This window comes from Dreissena polymorpha, chromosome 1 (assembly GCF_020536995.1).
Source record: "Dreissena polymorpha isolate Duluth1 chromosome 1, UMN_Dpol_1.0, whole genome shotgun sequence".
NCBI classification, from domain to species: Eukaryota; Metazoa; Mollusca; class Bivalvia; order Myida; family Dreissenidae; genus Dreissena; species Dreissena polymorpha.
Genome location: NC_068355.1, coordinates 66,593,194 through 66,612,852, shown reverse-complemented (window position 1 = coordinate 66,612,852; position 19,659 = coordinate 66,593,194). Strand labels below are relative to the sequence as shown.

The 19,659-nt window shown below is 35.4% G+C and overlaps 1 protein-coding gene across 4 annotated transcripts in view; it reads left to right on the top strand.

Annotated features, from left to right (window-relative positions):
* LOC127833088 (ATPase MORC2-like) overlaps positions 1–19,659 on the top strand; it is a 95,148-nt gene that overhangs the window by 2,339 nt on the left and 73,150 nt on the right. For 2 of the 4 annotated variants that reach the window (XM_052358365.1, XM_052358367.1), the window contains exons 2-8: positions 1,672–1,725; positions 3,041–3,075; positions 3,436–3,504; positions 4,248–4,338; positions 5,771–5,879; positions 9,246–9,320; positions 18,122–18,339. In XM_052358365.1, the coding sequence (XP_052214325.1) occupies positions 1,672–1,725; positions 3,041–3,075; positions 3,436–3,504; positions 4,248–4,338; positions 5,771–5,879; positions 9,246–9,320; positions 18,122–18,339 (651 nt within the window). Of the gene's footprint in view, positions 1–323; positions 726–981; positions 999–1,671; positions 1,726–3,040; positions 3,076–3,435; positions 3,505–4,247; positions 4,339–5,770; positions 5,880–9,245; positions 9,321–18,121; positions 18,340–19,659 lie in introns of those variants that run through there. The other 2 variants (XM_052358366.1, XM_052358368.1) reach the window with 2 other exon arrangements.

Genomic DNA, 19,659 nt, shown 5'->3' with positions numbered 1-19,659 from the left:
TAATTGAAAAGAAGAGTAGACCCACAATTGGAAAACATTATTTGTTGGCAAAATCAAGAATTAAATTGATTGTTTATTCATTTGAATACCAATTGAACTTTTTAATATGAAAGCGAAAAACACCCTCTAAATACAGAAAGGAAACAAGTTAGAAGCAGCGATTTTCCTCCTTCTTTATAAAGTACCGGTAAACGGTACTTTCCCAATCGAACGAAAATTCCCAAATTCCCAAAACGGTACTTTCCCAATCGAGCGAAAATTCCCAAATTCCCAATCGGCATCTGGAAAAATCCCAATCAGCGTCCGAATTTTTTCTCAAAACGATAGAAAGTTTCGTAAAAAAACCAACTTTCGGCGAGCGAACAAAGAAAATCGTATAGTTGTGTGTAACCACGCGCTCGATTAATTTCGGGTTTTATTATTCAGCGCATTCAATCAATAGAGTTGTTACTGTTTCCGGTTCTTTTGCCAGGCAGCCAGCGTACTGTTTTACGTCGGTTTGTAACCTTATCGTAGTTTGAAATGAGTCATAATAGCAAATATTATGCCAAAAAACCAATCGGAACCATCAATCACAGGACACATTGACAGCAATAATGATGCTGTGCAGGGAGGGATGCAAGCAACTGAGTGATGATTAAACATCAAAGATTGTTGAAATTTCACAAAAATGAAAGAGAGAGACATTGCTTTAAAAGAGATTAAAACAACTAGTAATTGATTTGGTGTGTTCTTTATAATATTTTGTTATTTATATAAACTTTATAACTTAATGGTCATTAAGGCATGCCTGCAAATGATTATTTAAATGGGTATGTTCAATTAAGTATGAACTGTATGATGTATTCAATAAGACCCAAACTTCACGACGCGATTTTCCCAATTTCAGGATTTCACGACTCGATTTTTCCCAATTTTGAGGTTTTCACGACTCAATTTTTCCCAATCGGACCGGTACGGGTACTTTTCCCAATTGGACAAGGAAAATCGCTGCAGAAGTAACTATTAAATTAATAGCAAGTACAATGTAATCTTCTTGTGTGAGTGATATGAAATAGCCTAAGGGCAGATTTGCTTAATTGTCAATATCCGAGACATAACACTGCATGCATTTTATTACCAACTAAGAGGCCAGATTTATAACCCTAGAATACACAAGAGTTCTGTTTGTCCATCTGCTTATCAAATAGATATATCAATAGATAAGTGAAATGCTATGGTACCTACAATAGTAATAATAACTTCAGTAACAGATGTGATACACTGAGATAAAGATATTGCCTTAGTCCTTATGTATTTGAGGCTGTTAATAAAGAAGTAACTTTTAACAGCTTTAAAGATTTTTTTCACAATAAATAACTCAGAAAAAAGTTTATCAATTACAGAATAATTATTGATTTAATATAAAATGGCTCCTTTGTAATGTTTAAATGCTACAATTTTCAATCGACCAGTATTGACCAGTAATGACCGGTATTGACCGGTTTTAACCGGGTATTGACCACCGGCCCGGTCAATACTCAATTGACCGGTCAATATGCCAACCCTGACTCGGTTTGATACAGGGGCCATTATATAGACTTGTTTCTACTACGAAAGTTATAATTTATAAATATGTTCCTTGTGGTTCCCGAAAGGATGTCATAAAGATTATGCCTGACTGTTTTTCAGTACTACACATGAGTTCCTGTTTGGAGCTTTGGCTGAACTTGTGGACAACGCTAGGTTTGTGGCAAATCATTTTAGAACATGCTATCATATTTTAATTTACTGAATTCTCTGGTAATAATGAGTAAATTATAGGATAATATATTCTAATAGTACTGTAACTTGAAAATCAATCTTAAGATAGTATTTATGAAGATAGTATTCTGTCTTCAGTTTTCTCATGAATTTGACTTGCATGTGTTATGTACATCATGTAAATGAGCCAGTCTCATGGGAAACTGAGCTAACTCAGTAACTGCAATGCATAAGGTATCATCCCAGATGGAAAACTGAGCTAACTCAGTAACTGCAATGCATAAGGTATCATCCCAGATGGAAAACTGAGCTAACTCAGTAACTGCAATGCATGAAGTATCATCCCAGATGGAAACTGAGCTAACTCAGGAACTGCAATGCATGAAGTATCATCCCAGATGGAAAACTGAGCTAACTCAGTAACTGCAGTGCATGAAGTATCATCCCAGATGGAAAACTGAGCTAACTCAGTAACTGCAGTGCATGAAGTATCATCCCAGATGGAAAACTGAGCTAACTCAGGAACTGCAATGCATAAGGTATCATCCCAGATGGAAAACTGAGCTAACTCAGTAACTGCAGTGTATGAAGTATCATCCCAGATGGAAAACTGAGCTAACTCAGTAACTGCAGTGCATGAAGTATCATCCCAGATGGAAAACTGAGCTAACTCAGGAACTGCAATGCATAAGGTATCATCCCAGATGGAAAACTGAGCTAACTCAGGAACTGCAATGCATAAGGTATCATCCCAGATGGAAAACTGAGCTAACTCAGTAACTGCAATGCATGAAGTATCATCCCAGATGGAAAACTGAGCTAACTCAGGAACTGCAATGCATGAAGTATCATCCCAGATGGAAACTGAGCTAACTCAGTAACTGCAGTGCATGAAGTATCATCCCAGATGGAAAACTGAGCTAACTCAGTAACTGCAATGCATGAAGTATCATCCCAGATGGAAACTGAGCTAACTCAGGAACTGCAATGCATGAAGTATCATCCCAGATGGAAAACTGAGCTAACTCAGTAACTGCAGTGCATGAAGTATCATCCCAGATTTGCCATTGCAGTCCACACAGGCTCATCAGGGACGACACTCTGCTTCAACTGGATTTGCGTTGCTTTTGACGAAAAATCCCATAAAAGCGGAAAGTGTCCTCCCTCATTACTAATATTTTCCAGTATGGACTGCACAGGCTAATCTTGGGTATTATTTTTAACACGTGCCCAATGTCCATTTTCTCAGAGTCTAATGTATTATTTGATTTTACAGCCATGTTCATATTTATTTCAGAGATGCAAATGCCACAAAGCTCAGCATTTTCACATGTAAGAATTGCATTTATAATTATATGGGTCTCAGATATTGCCTTATTTACATACAAATGTAACTTAACAAGTATATTCATTCACATATGTAAGTAACTGAATTAAAAGTTTTATTTTCTAGGTTTCATATTGAATTTAAATTGATTTACATCAAGTAAAATACCATTGGGTGAATATACATGTATTTCGATTTGATTAAGAGTATCCTTATTTCAGATAAAAAAATGTTTAAAAGTTATACATCATAAAGTAAAAATAACAGAACTACATGTGGTTGGTACATGTGGTAATGTACATTTCTTGTTTTCCTTTGAAATGCTGAAGAGATGCCTGTTACACAATAATCCTGTTACGTTCCAGTATTTGATGCTAAATTGCGGGGAAACTACATGCTGTGTTTCCTTGACGATGGCGAAGGAATGGATCCAAGTAAGACTAGTATTAATGTGACATTTCAGTGTGTTTTTTTCATTCAAAATCGGGTCTGGTAATCGGCCCATTTCATATGGAAAAAAGTGTATTGTTTTCCCAAAAAGGAGTTTAAAATTCCCAATGGAAGGTTTTTTAAAAAAAAAAAAAAATTTAAGATCTCAATATTTTGTTCATCTCCCATCCATATACAGTCAACCTTAGTAAATGTAAATATAATACTGAAAACACTTATATTCTAAATTTTAAAGCATTTTTGAGAAAAACGACAACACTTATTTCCCAATTTTAGTCAAAACACCACAAATTTCCCAATTCAAAGGGACCCGGTCCCATTCCCATAATAGTGAGAAAAAAACACTGCATTTGATCTGTTTTCTATATTTGCATCTTGTTTTGGTCTTGTTAATTTTGCATGAATTTAATGAGGCTATACTTTACTTACTTCAAGAGGAAGCATTAATCGATTTAAATTGCTTCTAGTGTGGAAAACCATGTATTCATAGGAATGGTATTTAAATATTTTTGAATGCATGAAGGTAATTTCCATGTCATATTTACAAGCTACAGAAATAAGCCCAAAGTCAATGTAAAAAGCCATGGTGTCATAGTTTTGTCATGGCTTTCTTTTTTGATGTGTAATTGAAGTACAAACATTAGTAATAGTGCAGAATGGAATGTTATATTCTGCAATTGAAATAATAATGAAAAATGATGCCGTACTATTTGTGTGTTTTTTCTAGGTGACACTGCAGACATAATTACATTCGGACGGTCAAACAAAAGAAGTATGGATGATCATTTGATTGGGATGTACGGAAATGGTCTCAAATCGTAAGTGAATTACACTTCTTTGAGTCTAGACTAAATGTTTGATTAAACACTGATCATGCACAATAATGGGTCATGTTTAAACATACTTTCATTCAGTGGTGCGTAACCAAAATTATTCAAATAGGTTTTGCTCCATTTCACAAAATACCTGCTGAAGCTATAAATAGAATGTGTCAAATACAACATATATGAGCATCCATCAGGGAAAAATGGGTTTCATCCATGTGCATAATACATGTATGTCCTCTCAGATAAGCCTGCAAGGACCACAGTTTCAGCCTTAAGTGGATTTTCATCAAAAAGAGTCTTCCTTAAAGTGAAAAATACAAATGCAGAAGTGTTTTAAGTGTTGTCCCTGATTAGCCTGTGCAGGCTGCACAGGATAATCAGGGGCAGTAGTTTATGCACATTCATTTAATCACCTTTTAACTGAGTGAGGCTCATATATATTATTTTTATCTGATTTCTTGATATTCAAATATTTTTAACATATCCACATTCGATGGTCTTCTAACTAACTCTTTTGTTGGGCTCTACTGAACAAGACGGACCAAAATTTGCATACTTATTCTCAAACTTAGATATGCACGCTAATAGGCAAAATAAAAATCAGTCTCAAATGCAGTAGCCATATTATTTTCTTATTTGCAATTTTGTTCCATTTCAGATTTTTGGTGTTGTTTACAATATTGTATTATAAGTTTTATTGTTTTGTTCTGTTACTCCATTTGTTTTCATACAATCTTGTAAACAAAAATGGGGTCAACTGTGTCTGTTTATTGTTATTCCCCACCATCGGCGGAGGGATATTGTTTTGGCGTTGTCCGTCCGTCCATCTTTCCGTCCGTCCGGAGCCATATCTTGGAAGTGCTTTGGCGAATTTCATTGAAACTTGGTATGAGTATATTTATGGATAAGAGGATGATGCACATCAAATGGCATTGTACACCATGTGTTAATAGCGGAGTTATGGCCCTTTGTATCTTGAAAAAATGCTTTTTTGAGTGTCAAATATAACACTTTAGTGTCTAGAAGCATATTTGCGGGGGATATCAATTCAACGCTTGTTTACTTTATTTTCTTATGTGATGTTATTATAGTAACATTTTGAAAGTTATAGAGGCTAAACAAGGCAATTATTTATTTGTTCCATGGATGTTTACGATTTTGGGATTTAGGATGTAACTACGGTTACATTTTCAGTACCATCTGAGCTGCGTCATGCAAAAATATATTATAAAATAATTATATTCTGGCAGTCTGGTCAGAAACTACTCTGTCTGCTTTTAAGTTGTGCAAATTTCGTCGTCTCATTAGTGGACCAGACTGCTTTGATTTGCGAGCTGGTCTGGATTTTTTCTCGCTCCATATGGCATTAAACCAATTTCTGCAAGATGTGACTCATGTGGTTATTTTGTGCGGTTTGTTTCAGAGGATCAATGAGGATCGGCAATGATATGATCATCTTCACAAAGAAAGGGGACTCTCAGACCTGTCTATTCCTGTCTCGAACATTCCATGAGGATGAAAAGATTGACGAGGTACATTTTCAAGAATCTTCTACTTGAGATATTTTAATTTCAAAGTATCTTCTGAAAAGTTGAAAGCCTTTATTCAACAAGTGTGAAATTTTTTAAAAGCCCAAGAATATCAATAAAACAACATAGGATGATATCATATAAATGACATAGTAAAGTTATTCAAAGGATGAAATGTATAGAAACAGTGTAAGTTAATATTCTCATTGAATAATTACAAGAAGTATTTTCAAAAAAAATTATTCTCATCGTCATTCTAAATGTAATTTTTGTTTTGGTACAGCATTTATGCGTGAAGCATTACATTTTTTAAGATATTGCTCAACCGTATTCTAATTAGCACATCACCTTTTGTTTAAGTATAATTATCGCTGGTAAGGTCTGAGTTGTATAAATGCACTCACGATTCTCTGATTACAATAGTGGGTAAATTAACATATAAGCATCAGGGGTGTGATTTTTCCGCGGATTGGCGAATTTCCGCGGAATGGGTTGTCCGGGGTCATTTTCGCGATTTGCGTAAATTCGAAAAAAAAATGGGTGAAAGTAAGACCGAATCCGCGGGTGTATTTCATAAGCGGCCCGAAAAATCCGCGGCCAGCAAAACCTCTCCGCATGTTACACTGGTATTCTGTCTAAGCATTTTTTTAAACGAGCGATGTCATTGGCTGTCGTTTCCCTATCTTCCAATTAAAATCGGTCTTTTAAAATGTGTTTCATATTTGTTTGCTGATTCGATTGCAAATGGCGCCTTGGTGAAGCGTTAATGAAAACAATCGAACGAATCTCACAAAATCTTGGAGATTTAAAAATTATTGTAAAACAAACTGAAATTGGAAAGGGAAGAAACAACAGGGGATATAAATCAGAAAGCGATACCACTTTCTGAATGGGTACGGAAGATTGAATGTCTTGGTAAGGCTGGAGTCATATTCAGGGGTGTGATTTTTCCGCGGATCCGCGGATTTCCGCGGATCGGGTCGTCCCGGATGTCACTTCTGAGATTGGCGTGAATTCGTTTTTAAAAATGTGGGGGAGAGGGGCTACCACCGATTCCGCGGACGTATTTCATAAGCGGCCCGAAATATCCGCGGCCCGCGAAATCTCTCCGCATTTTACATTGGTAGATTCTGCTTAAGCATTTTTAAAACGAGCCATATAATTGGCTGTCGTTTCCCAATCTTCCAATTAAAATCGTGTTCTTAAAATGCGCTCTGTGATTTGTTTGCAAATGGCGCCGTTGTGAAGAGAAAATTAAGATTATTGAAATAACAAATAGCAATCGAATAAACGACTGACATCACCTAGTCTGATTGGAATAATGAAATGTGTTTGTCAAAAAAAAGACTACGTTTTAGATACAAGCAACACATACTTTGTTAAGAAATGTGCCCACTGAATTTGTGTCACGGAAACCAGTGTTTGCAAAATGGAGTGTAGTCTACTCGCGAAGTAAAACAATTTAGAGAGTATCGTTCGAACATGGAAATAGACAAACATGATTTGATTTTTATATGTCTGTGGGTCTGTGAATAATCAGATTCATATGCATATTCTGCTTTATTATGTTTGTCACGCTGTTCAGTTAACTGAAATAGCTTTGAACAGAGTGAAGATGTGAAATGCAAGATATCGAAAGGTAAACAAATAAAATATATTAATTTAACTCAGTTAATACATCATTAACACCAGAAGAACACTCAAGTGTGTTTGTTTATATTTAGTCTATTAACTGTCATTCGATACATTGAAAAACTGCTGCTATTGATCACAATAAATACTTACTTAACTGTTTACTTTGCATTCTCAGTATGTTAAATGTGAAGTTTAACAGGTTTTTATAAAGAAATATTGTTATGAAGTTTAAAAAGTTGTTTATTTTAATGTCTGTTTGTATGTTTGTCATTGCGTTATGCGCGCCATTCGCGTAGTCAAAATCAGTCAACAGTATTTTCCTCCCCTCTGACTTTGCCTCAATCACACCCCTGATATTCTATTAATGTGAAAAAATCTAAAATTACGTAAACTGTGGTTAATTGTCGCTAGTTGATTACTGTAACATTGTTGACCTTATGTAGAATGTAAAGGCATTTAGCTCAAACGAAAGATTGTTGTCATCGTTCACAGGTATCGGAACACTCATTGATTTTGATCACAATTAATACTGGTGACTTTGCATGACATGTAGTGATTTTAAAAAGATTTTCATAAAAACATATTGTTGATAAGTTTAAGATGGTGTTTATTTAAACAGTGCTCCAGCTAGGCCTTAATGGAAGGGCGCCGCGCCCTGCCCTCCCGAAACTCCGCCCTGCCCCCCCCCCCCCCCCCCCCCCCCGAACCTTCGCCCTGCCCCCCCCCCCTCAAAAAAAAAAAATAATAAATTTTTTTTTATTTTTTTTTACATAATTTATGATAATTCATAAATTAGTTTAATCCTCATTGTAGACATTATATTTGAATGGTTTAATAATAATGGGAATAATACAATTATTTATAACATATAAATTAACATGCAATAGGAAGCATTCCAGAAACACCCGCGCGCTCGAACGTGCCCTTTTCACAACATACTGCGCGTCGAAAGTGGCCTTTTGACAAAATACTGCGCGTCGAAAGTGCCCTTTTGACAAAAAAGTCCCCCTGCCCTTTTCAAATCCTAGCTGGAGCACTGTTTAAATGATAGCTGTTTTAAGGTTTGTCATTGCGTTATGCACGCAATTCGAGTAGTCAAAATCAGTATACAGAATTTTCCTCCCCTCAGACTTTACCTCAATCACACCCCTGTATTTGTTTATCAGTTTCAAGAGGTTTGTAACCAAATTGAGCACATCTTATTTGTTCAAAATCAATCGACAGAATTTGTCCTTCCCTTGGATGTCTCCTTAAATTCACACCCCTGAGCATTAATATATAAGAATTGCTTTTTATAAAAAGGGTTTTACTGCATGTATGTAAAATGTTGTATCAGATTAAGCTGTGCAGTCTGCACAGGCTAATTAGGGACAACCATTTGACTTGACTGGAGTCTGCACAGGCTAATTAGGGACAACCATTTGACTTGACTGGAGTCTGCACAGGCTAATTAGGGACAACCATTTGACTTGACTGGAGTCTGCACAGGCTAATTAGGGACAACCATTCGACTTGACTGCAGTCTGCACAGGCTAATTAGGGACAACCATTTGACTTGACTGCAGTTTTGGTAAGAAGAGACTTCTTTTTAAACAAAAATTTCATTAAAGTGGAAAGTGTTGTCTCCAATTAGCCTGTCCGGACTTCACATCGCAATGTACACGATTGCTTTAATCCTGGTTTTCTTAGAGTTAGACTCATGTAACTACTTCATTTTGCTGTATTCTTCTCCAGGTCATAGTTCCCCTACCCTCTTTCAAGATTGGCAGCAGGGACACGGTGGACGACTCTGAATTAGGCCAGGAAAGGGTGAGAATACTGAACTAACAGCAGTCCAGTTACCTCTTATTTCCTCCTCTTTAATGTCAAGCATGCTCACCAACAAAATTTTTACTGTAAATGATATTTTTATCTCTTAACCACTCAGATACAGTACAGCCAAAGCAGAACAAACGAATTTTGCGATCCGCGGCGGCAAGGCGAAACGAGTCGATGCCGCGTCAGTCGTTGAAGCCGCGTCAGTATGCGGCGGCAAGTCACATTTCGCCGCAAAACTTCGCATCTGTTCGCCGTGGCATGCCGCGATCCGCGACATGATGCCGAGTCGATGCGCATCATGAAATAAAAAACCTTTTTTAAATTATAAGTTACATGTAGTTTACAAATTTTGAAAGAACAATTATAATTATAATTAAAATCATAAAAAATTTATTGTGCGCGGATTGTATTAGCATATACATGTAAGAATAGTTAATGTGTCTGGCCAATTAAGTTTGTTTCTCGCCCGTGGCGTATGTATTTCACACATAAACAAGGTCACGTAATTATGTTTTCGCACATACAAGTGGTCAAGGCTCCAGCATATGGTGGATTTATAGATTAATTGCATGTTGATTTTGCTATTATATTTAAGCTGAGAAAATTAGCAGTTTGAAGCCACATCAATAATCAAGACGGTGACGACGTATTTGTTGTTTTGTTAATTATCAGCTTATTATAACTAATGTTTGAATATGCGTATATAAACACGTTTCATTTTGTTCATATTATACAGTTAATATCGCTACGAATTACCCGATAATCCCGTATATTCCAATTTTAAAGCAAATGCTGGTAAATATTTACAATACACAAACATTCTCGATATTTCCTTAAGTATCAAATTCGTTTTGGCATTTGTTACTATTTATAGAGATGATGAAATAACGTCTAATTGGGGCGTTTTTTTCCACTGAACACGCAATTTACGCCTGATGTGATGTTCATGTATTTATACAACACAAAATACACCCAAACTTTCCAAACGACGTTCTACATGTCTGCATAATTTTCGCGCGCTTTTTATGAAACAAAGGATATTTTAGCACTGTTTATTTGACGCTGGAAATTGCCAAAGGTCTCGTTAGCATTAACATTCGGAAGTGTGTTTCGGATTACAAATTTAATAATGATAATCGAACGAAACATTTAACAGTTGCGCGTAATTAATTCTACGCTACACCAAAGACCTATAGATAACAGTTTCAAATCAGGTCTTTGGCTACACATACATGTATGTACATGTAGGTGGATATCTTTTCACTCGATCCGCCGCGTACGTATGCGGCGGATTTACTCCGCGAAAGTACGTGAGGTTAATACAGACTCGGCAATACGCCGCGTGAACACACGATTCGGCTGCCGCGTACTAATAATCTGGCCGTGGCGTAGCCGCGGATTATGTTTGTGCCGCGTTGGCTGTACTGTATCCTTTTTACCCATTTGCAGTCCCCTTGAAAATTAAATTAAATCAAAGACTTTTCTGAATATATTCAAATTTTAAAGGCTTCTATTCCAACTTCTAGACACTGATGAGCAGCAAACAGCATAAAACCTTTAATCACTGGCTGCTCTGATTTCATGCTGGTTGCATAAGCTATGTTCAATTTGCTTCTAAGCGGGAAAGGGTTAAAAGCTAAGAGTTTTGGAGATCAAAACTAAGATAAAATAGTCGAGAATACATTATAGAATATCTGCTTTTGGAATAGTATTTTCTCTATTAAGTTAGCCATTTAAGTGGTTGGATCAAGTCAAGTCCAGTGCTCACACTGGCCTTCAGAAAATAATTGCCATCATTTTGTCCTTAAAAAAAGTAATAGCCAAAACAGATGCAGACTTTTCCGAAAAATGGTACTGATGGCAAAAAGAAAAAAAAAACAATGAATCTCATTTTATCTATGTTTTATCAAATGTATATCTATTGGATTTTAGTTATAATATATACTTACAAACAAGCATTATAACAGTGTCATTTTCTTATAAAATATTATCATGGCTTTAAAATAAAGAATACAATCAAGGTTGTGTGTGTGACTTAACAAACCAGACATCAGCTACAGTTACATACAAATATACTTTAAAACAAAATATAAATACTTTTATTAAAGTACTAGCAGGGACCTATACAAACAAAGGTCCCTGGTAATAGTAAAAAAATAAATTTTCATTTTCAATTTTTCTGTCCCCCACTATAGTAGCGGGGGACATATTGTTTTTGCCCTGTCGGTTGGTTGGTTGGTCTGTCTGTCTGTCTGTCTGTCTGTCTGTCTGTTTGCGCCAACTTTAACATTTGCAATAACTTTTGCAATATTGAAGATAGCAACTTGATATTTGGCATGCATATGTATCTCATGGAGCTGCACATTTTGAGTGGTGAAAGCTCAAGGTCAAGGTCATCCTTCAAGGTCAAAGGTCAAATATATGGGTCAAAATCGCTAATTTAATGTACACTTTTGCAGTATTTCAATATTCAAGAAAGCAACTTGATATTTGGTATGCATGTGTATCTCATGGAGCTGCACATTTTGAGTGGTGAAAGGTCAAGGTCATCCTTCAAGGTCAGAGGTCAAATATATGTGGCCAAAATCGCTCATTTAATGAGTACTTTTGCAATATTGAAGATAGCAACTTAATATTTGGCATGCATGTGTATCTCATGGAGCTGCACATTTTGAGTGGTGAAAGGTCAAAGTCATTTCAAGGTCAGAGGTCAAATATATGTGGCCCAAATCGCTTGTTTTATGAATACTTTTGCAATATTGAAGATAGCAACTTGATATTTGGCATGCATGTGTATCTCATGGAGCTGCACATTTTGAGTGGTGAAAGGTAAAGGTCAAGGTCATCCTTCAAGGTCAAATATATGGGTCAAAATTGCTCATGAAATGTCACTTCTGCAATATTGAAGCTAGCAATTTTGTATTTGAAATGCATGTGTATCTCTTGGAGCTGCACATTTTGAGTGGTGAAGGGTCAAGGTCAAGGTCATCCTACAAGGTCAAACGTCATATAGGGGGACATTGTGTTTCACAAACGCATCTTGTTAAAGTCTGTCTAGGTGCAAGTTCTGGTTAGTACAATTCAAAATATTGTCAACCAGACCATCCGAACATCGCATATGTATTCGTTATTCTATAAAAATGTTACAAAGAACGCCTAAAGTAAATTAAAATCAACAAATCATACCGTATCCGAAAAAAGACTGTCCGAAAACATGTCGAGATAACTCTTTTTCACATGAAATAAAATATGCATATCGTTTGACTGCAGAAAATAAAAACCCGTAACCTTGAGAATACACAATCAATATAGGTTGAAATATTGTTTTAAAATGTGATATTGCAGTGCTTTACTTTACTCATAGATACATAATTTAAAATTGCGAGATTGCGGACATTTGCAACATGCATAGAATGGTACGGTTTTCAGAAAGTAGCGAAAACGTGAATAATTGCAACATTGCAAAACTCAAGTTTTTATACTACACTTACCTTTGAGAAGCGTCGAATGTTTTTAACGTTTATTAGTATTTTGAGCAACAAAAACACATTAATTATAGAAAAATAACAAAATCTTCTTCTTTATTATAAAGAAACATTAAAGCAGACAACAATAAGTGCCCACTGACTTAAAAGCAATTATGGTATCATTTGAGCAACGTAAACAAAATAAGTACAAAAATAATGACATCATTATCACACATCAAGAAATGTTGAAGCAGACAACAGATAGCGGTAATGACGGGTATAATTAGTTGATGGCGATTAAATAAAAAAAATTCAAGAAATGTTCAACTTAATCTAATTGCAGAAAAAAAAACGGCATGAAAAACTAAACCAGCCAACAACATTTGCGGCGATTTTCAATAATGATGCTTAAATAATAATCTGCGAAAAAATAACGAAAATCTTACAGTTACCGATAATTGGTAAAGCACTAGGAGATTAAAGACGTATTTTCCTAAACATATCTCTTCTGTCGGACACTGATTCAGAAAAATGCTCTAGGCCACGATGTCGCAGAAGTTATTGACGCGTGTATGACAATGAACAGGGTCTAGTGTGTACACAGGTAATTTCGTTATCGATTGTTCCTGCTTGATGGCCCGATTTACAGGCATTTCACATTCGCTGAAAAACTTGTAGAGGCAAATTTATTTTTGATGTATGCGGATAAAATAATCGCCATTTTTTATAGACAATTTTAAGAAATAATAGGCAGTTGGATTAAATAATCGCCAATGGCGATAATGTCTGGCAGCAGCGTGAGCACTGAAGTCCTGTGGACTTCGTTAACTTGCTGGAACAGACTTGTTTCATAGTACCAAAGCATCAAGTCACACACACAAATTTATTGACATAATGATAATTGGAACAATGAAATAAAATATGAAAATAAACAACTCTGAATATTGATAACTGAATAATTACAAATCCCAACACTCTTAAATAGTACAGTCAATCTTGTATTGAGAAAACACAAAAGATAATAACCAAAAGTGGTCTATTAATAAAACGGTCTTTAAAAAAAACATTCGGGACAAAAAGTAAAATATTTGTCAGTTACAAATTCATATACCAATTAAGTAACACAACTATCTTGTTTCACATTTAAATTATATGAAATAATCCAAATATTAATGTCTTTAAACATTGTATTACCCTGAAATGTTATAACCAGTAATAATTCAACAAAATGCTGTTTCTGTTATTGAAGATAATGTTTTTTAAGAATTATGTAAACACAAATGTTAGCCAAATTTTTGGAAATGTATAGGAAGTTGGTATATTTGAAACATGCGAAAAGCTGAGACAAATGTATTTATTGTTTGAAAGCTTATGGCAAGTAATGACTAGTGCAAATAATTGAGACTAAACATGGGTGAATCACGTGTTCAATATCAGTGCATCATGGAGAACACGTTAAATCAGCGATCAAGTGTTTCCCTAAACGATCAACAGATTTTAACCAGGTTTTCCGAAGGAAAAAACTGGTTATTAGATTGGCGAATGCGGGCGGGCGGAACAAGCTTGTCCGGGCCATAACTATGTCGTTCATTGTCAGATTTTAAAATCATTTGGCACATTTGTTCACTATCATTGGACGGTGTGTCGCGCGAAATAATTACGTCGATATCTCCAAGGTCAAGGTCACACTTTGAGTTCAAAGGTCAAAAATGGCCATAAATGAGCTTGTCCTGGCCATAACTATGTCATTCATTGTGAGATTTTAAAATCATTTGGCACATTTGTTCACCATCATGGGACGGTGTGTCGCACGAAAGAATCACGTCAATATCTCCAATGTCAAGGTCGCCACGACTAAAAATAGATTTTTTTTAAAAACAAACTTACAAAGGGGGTTAATTTAATTTGTTCATTTCAAAAGTTCAGTTTGAGTTTTCTCCCTTTATCAGATTTTTTTTTCACAATGAAAACCTGGTTTTGTGACAATTTTGTCCCTTGTCTAATTTTACCACCACATGGTCGCTAAATCCAATATTTGGACATCAAAATACTCAACTCACCAGTCGCTGGTTGTGTAAAACAAAAGTCGCTTAATATATCAAAACGCTTTGAGGGGAATTCAAAGTGGTTACATAAGACAAAGGTCGCTTATTCAAGTGGCAGCATGCACAAGATTGACTGTATTCAAAAGAGAAAAGTATTGAAACCCCAAACTATTTAAGATAATACAAAGTTTTAATTGAAAATTGCTTTGAAAACACAAAGTTTTCAGACAGCTTAGTGTGACAATGACTGATGAATGTCAATCAGTATTTAAACAAATACAATACTTGTATTGAATCATTTAAGTACCTTTAAACAACAGACCATATGTAGGATATAAATTTCATTCTGCAACAGACTCAGTTTTAAAAGAAAAAATCAATTATCAGGGTTTAGAAACTTTAAATGACAAATATATCCGGGTCACAAAATTACGTTATTACATGTATTCAGAATTAAAATACAAAATATCTACAAACTGGAAAAAGATATTTACAATCATGAAAAGGCACTTTTTACACTTAATTTGAATGAAAACAAACTGACAATAACGCTTAGTGCTTTTTTTTAATTCAAAATCGGGTCTGGTAACCGGACCCATTCCCAATGGAAAAAAGTATATATTTTTCCCAATGGGAGCTAAAAATTCCCAATGGAAAGTTAAAAAAAAATAAAAAATTTTTAGATCTCAATATTTTGTTCATCTCCCATCCATACAAGTTCAACCTTAGTAAATATAATACTGGACACACTTGTATCCTCAATTTTGAAGCATTTTTTAGCAAAACAACAACAACACTAATTTCCCAATTTTAGTCAAAACGCCGCGAATTTTCCCAATCCAAAGGGACCCGGCCCCATTCCCAAAACGGTGGAAAAAAACACTGACGCTATTACAATGATCTGAAATGCAGAATGTGTTTTCGTTAGACCAGAAGAGGACAATGGACATGCGTAATAATGTATTATGAATGTCAGGAAAAATACGATGTCATTTTTTAGCTCACCTGATTGCTCAGGTGATTTTTTGTAACCGGTCTTTGTTTGTCGTATGTCGGTCCGTTAACATTTGCTCAGAATTTGCCTAGGATCATGAAATTTCATAGGTACAATGATCATGACTCACAGATGACCCCTATTGATTTTCAGGTCACTAGGTCAAAGGTCAAGGTCACGGTGACCTGAAATAGTAAAATGGTTTCTGGATGATAACTCAAGAACGCTTATGCCTAGGTTCATGAAACTTCATAGGTATATTGATCATGACTGTCAGATGACCCCTATTGATTATCAGGTCACTTGGTCAAAGGTCAAGGTCACAGTGCCAAAAAACGTACTCATACAATGCCTGTCAAGGTCACGGTGACTCAACTTAGAGAAATGGTTTCCGTATGATAACTAAAGAATGCTTATGCCTAGGATCATGAAACTTCATACGTACATTGATCATGACTCGCAGATGAAATAATGATGAAACTTGACCAGCATGTTTGTCTGGACAATATCTAGGTCAAGTTTGACATTTGGTAAAGATTGAATGAACTGACTCCTCTCAGGTGAGCGAACTAGGGCCATCTTGGCCCTCTTGTTCTAGTATATCATTTAAGCTTGCGTTTTCTTGACAGAATTCCATTCTATAAAAAAAAACATGTTTTTCTGGTTGAGTTATTTCTGGGACATTCAGTCCGTCAACATGTCATTTTTAATCGGACATGTCTTTAAAAGTCGGTCAGGTCCGACCGTTGGGTTTTGTTGAGAATGTCTGTTATTATTGGTGATTGTAAAGTTCTTTCTGAGACCTTGTTCTCGTGGGCCAGCTTTGTTAGCTAAGGAAAAGACGCATTAGTGACTAAGTTGATGCAATCATTCTTATAAACAAAAATTCTCCGGTTCATTTAAGACAATAGAAATAAAATGACACTTAATATTTAAGTGTACACTGTTACTCCAATATAACGTGGATGACTGGGTCCAAGCCACGCAACAGCGTTATAAACGGATCCGCGTTATAAGTTTTGAGCTCATTTATTGCAGAGGGGCTATAAAACAGGTACAGTATAGCCTATAATATAGGTACTGTGTATTTCCATTCTGTGTTGTCATCCGCAAATACATGCATATATACCAAATTGTATCGATAACATTATACATACTGGTCTTCTAATGTGCACATTTATCCGATAATCCAATAAAGTTACATCACTTAAAAAATGATAATCTTCAACATTTATGACGAAAAATATGTTTACGAATTTCGTAAACACAACTATATGCATACGCCATTTTTCAGAAGTGTAAAGAGAACAGTGCATTATGGGGCAGAGCTTTCATTGGACGAGGGGATTTAAATTTAGATTGAATGCAATACGATACATGTAAAAAGAAAGGTTGTATTGCGTCATACGCCGTCATGCAAAAAATGTGCTTTCCGGGGACTTTCTGATACCGGGCAAAAATGAAAGTGAATCTCTGTTAACAATTACACTGCGTTAGCATGTAAATAAATTGTCTTGATTATTTCATTAATTTCTCGTACAAGAACTGAATTAAATGACAAAATACTATAATGATAATTAAATGACAGAAAAACTTGTTTTATACTGTGCGCGGTATATTTCAAAGCCGCTCCTTTGTTACAGAGTCAAACTGCAATAATATCAAAGTAAAAATGTTTTTATCGATTTGAATAACTTTAATTTTAGAATTATCCCACTTGCACTTAACATTGAAATTAGCGCATCGTACCGCACTGATAGGGAATACATGTAATAAACACTGACACGCGAGTTTTTCACACCTTTATTGACATTTCACAACAGATTAACACCAATTAGCTGTCGATGTTGTTTAACCTCGAAGCGATTAAAATCGGTTCAATGGACGGTATAATAAAGCAATCAAGATGTGATCGCTGCCATCTTTGAATTGTCTGAAAATAAATTAACTTGCATAACATGGATTTGAATCAGAAATGGAAGGTTGGAGAAAAAACTGGATCCAAGACCCAACCGTGTTATATTGGATTCAGCGTTATTACGGAGAGCGTTATATTGGAGTTACAGTGTATCAATTCCATTTTACAATATTTTTTAACAAAACACATATTTTTCAATGTTCATATTTTTACTCTAAATTTAATAATTTAAATTATTGGTTATAATGGGTTATGTTGTTAATAAGCTTGTTAACAGTACTTAATAACGTATTTATAGTGTTGTGATGTTAATAGTAGCGTTTTGTAGTTATCTTATAATAGTATATAATATCATGTTCACATAACAGTTCGCCATGGAAATGGACGTGATTCTTCGGTACTCCCCATTCAAGACAGACGACGATTTCTTCGCACAGTTTGACCGGATCGAGGGGACCTCAGGCACTCTAGTCATAGTGTACAACATGAAGCTCCTGGATAATGGTGACCCAGAGCTGGATATTCTCACCGACCCTCAGGACATCCTGCTCTCCAATCCAGAGTCTGACTTTGATTCTGACGATGGGTACGTAGGGACTTTGAAGAATTTTGTGAAAATGCACGGGATGGGCTTCGAACTGTTGTATCTGACATTGGAATTGTAAGCAGGTACAATAGTGTGACGCCTGTCCTGTTGGTTGGGGCTAAGTACAAATGGCTGTGACTATTTTAGAAATAAAATTAAGTTCAGTTTGAAAAATAAGCCTTTATAAAAAAACTAAGTTACCTCCCTTGCATGATCACAAGTGATATCCCCTGCACTGGTGACTGTTATTGTTTGTTAGGTGTATTTATATAGATATTTATTCATAGCCATGCACCATTTAGCTATTGGTTAAGTTCTACAGATAAAATATTGAAGGGTAGGATTCTCAGCGGATTTTTACAATCATGGCTTCAATTTGTTGTATCTGTTTAAGTTATGTATTAATGAACCCACTAAGAGGAAAGCATTAATCATTGCTCGTGTCCATCAATTTGTCTATCGGGTAGTATTTCGAAGGCTGGGTGGATCTATCGCAAATTTGTACAGCTCTATTACCTTTATCTGTATGTGATTAATTGTAGCTGCAACCTGTTTTGGCAGAATTAATTCCCTTTGTTTGTATTTCCACTATAAAGCTTGTGTTTTCATTTGAAGTCTCGGTGGATCTTTATGATTGTCACAGGTGAATGATTTCAATCTGCAGATGTTTGTAAAGAAAGAAATTTTGGATGTAACCAATTTGTTCCCATATTTACAAAATGACAAAATTCACAAAAATTGTCAGAGATTCCAAAAAGAAAGTCTAATTTGTATTCAAACATGCAAAAATACACTTATGACTTAAAACATTATCAATGTTGTTAAACATATAAAGCATAAAGGGAACCTGTACAAAGTTTGAACAAATTATGTCCTTCGGATAAACTGTCCTCCCCTATGAGGTTCACATGGTATATGTGTATTTAAAACTTCATCTACACAACTGTCCTCCTCTGCAACCAATAGGCACACTGAAATTGTATTTGCAAATTTTCTTTCTAATACATGTAGTGGTCTTCTACAAAAAATTAAAATCTTTACTTTTTGGTCAAAAATTGCCCCATCAAACTGGTTTACATGTATTGTTTTACTCATAGTGTACATAGTGAAAACATTTAAAAGCTATGATCACTCTAGCTCCAGGATGTGAATTGAAGTGAGCGCTTCAGATGTTTCAGATTATTTTTAATTTCATGTTTTTGTTTGTTAATGCTTTTAATGACTTTCATTAAAATATGGAAATCTGATAAGTCCCTTTTACGATGCAAGGGCTGCACATTTTACAGGTATTAACCCTTGCCGTTAAGCCAAAGGGGGGGG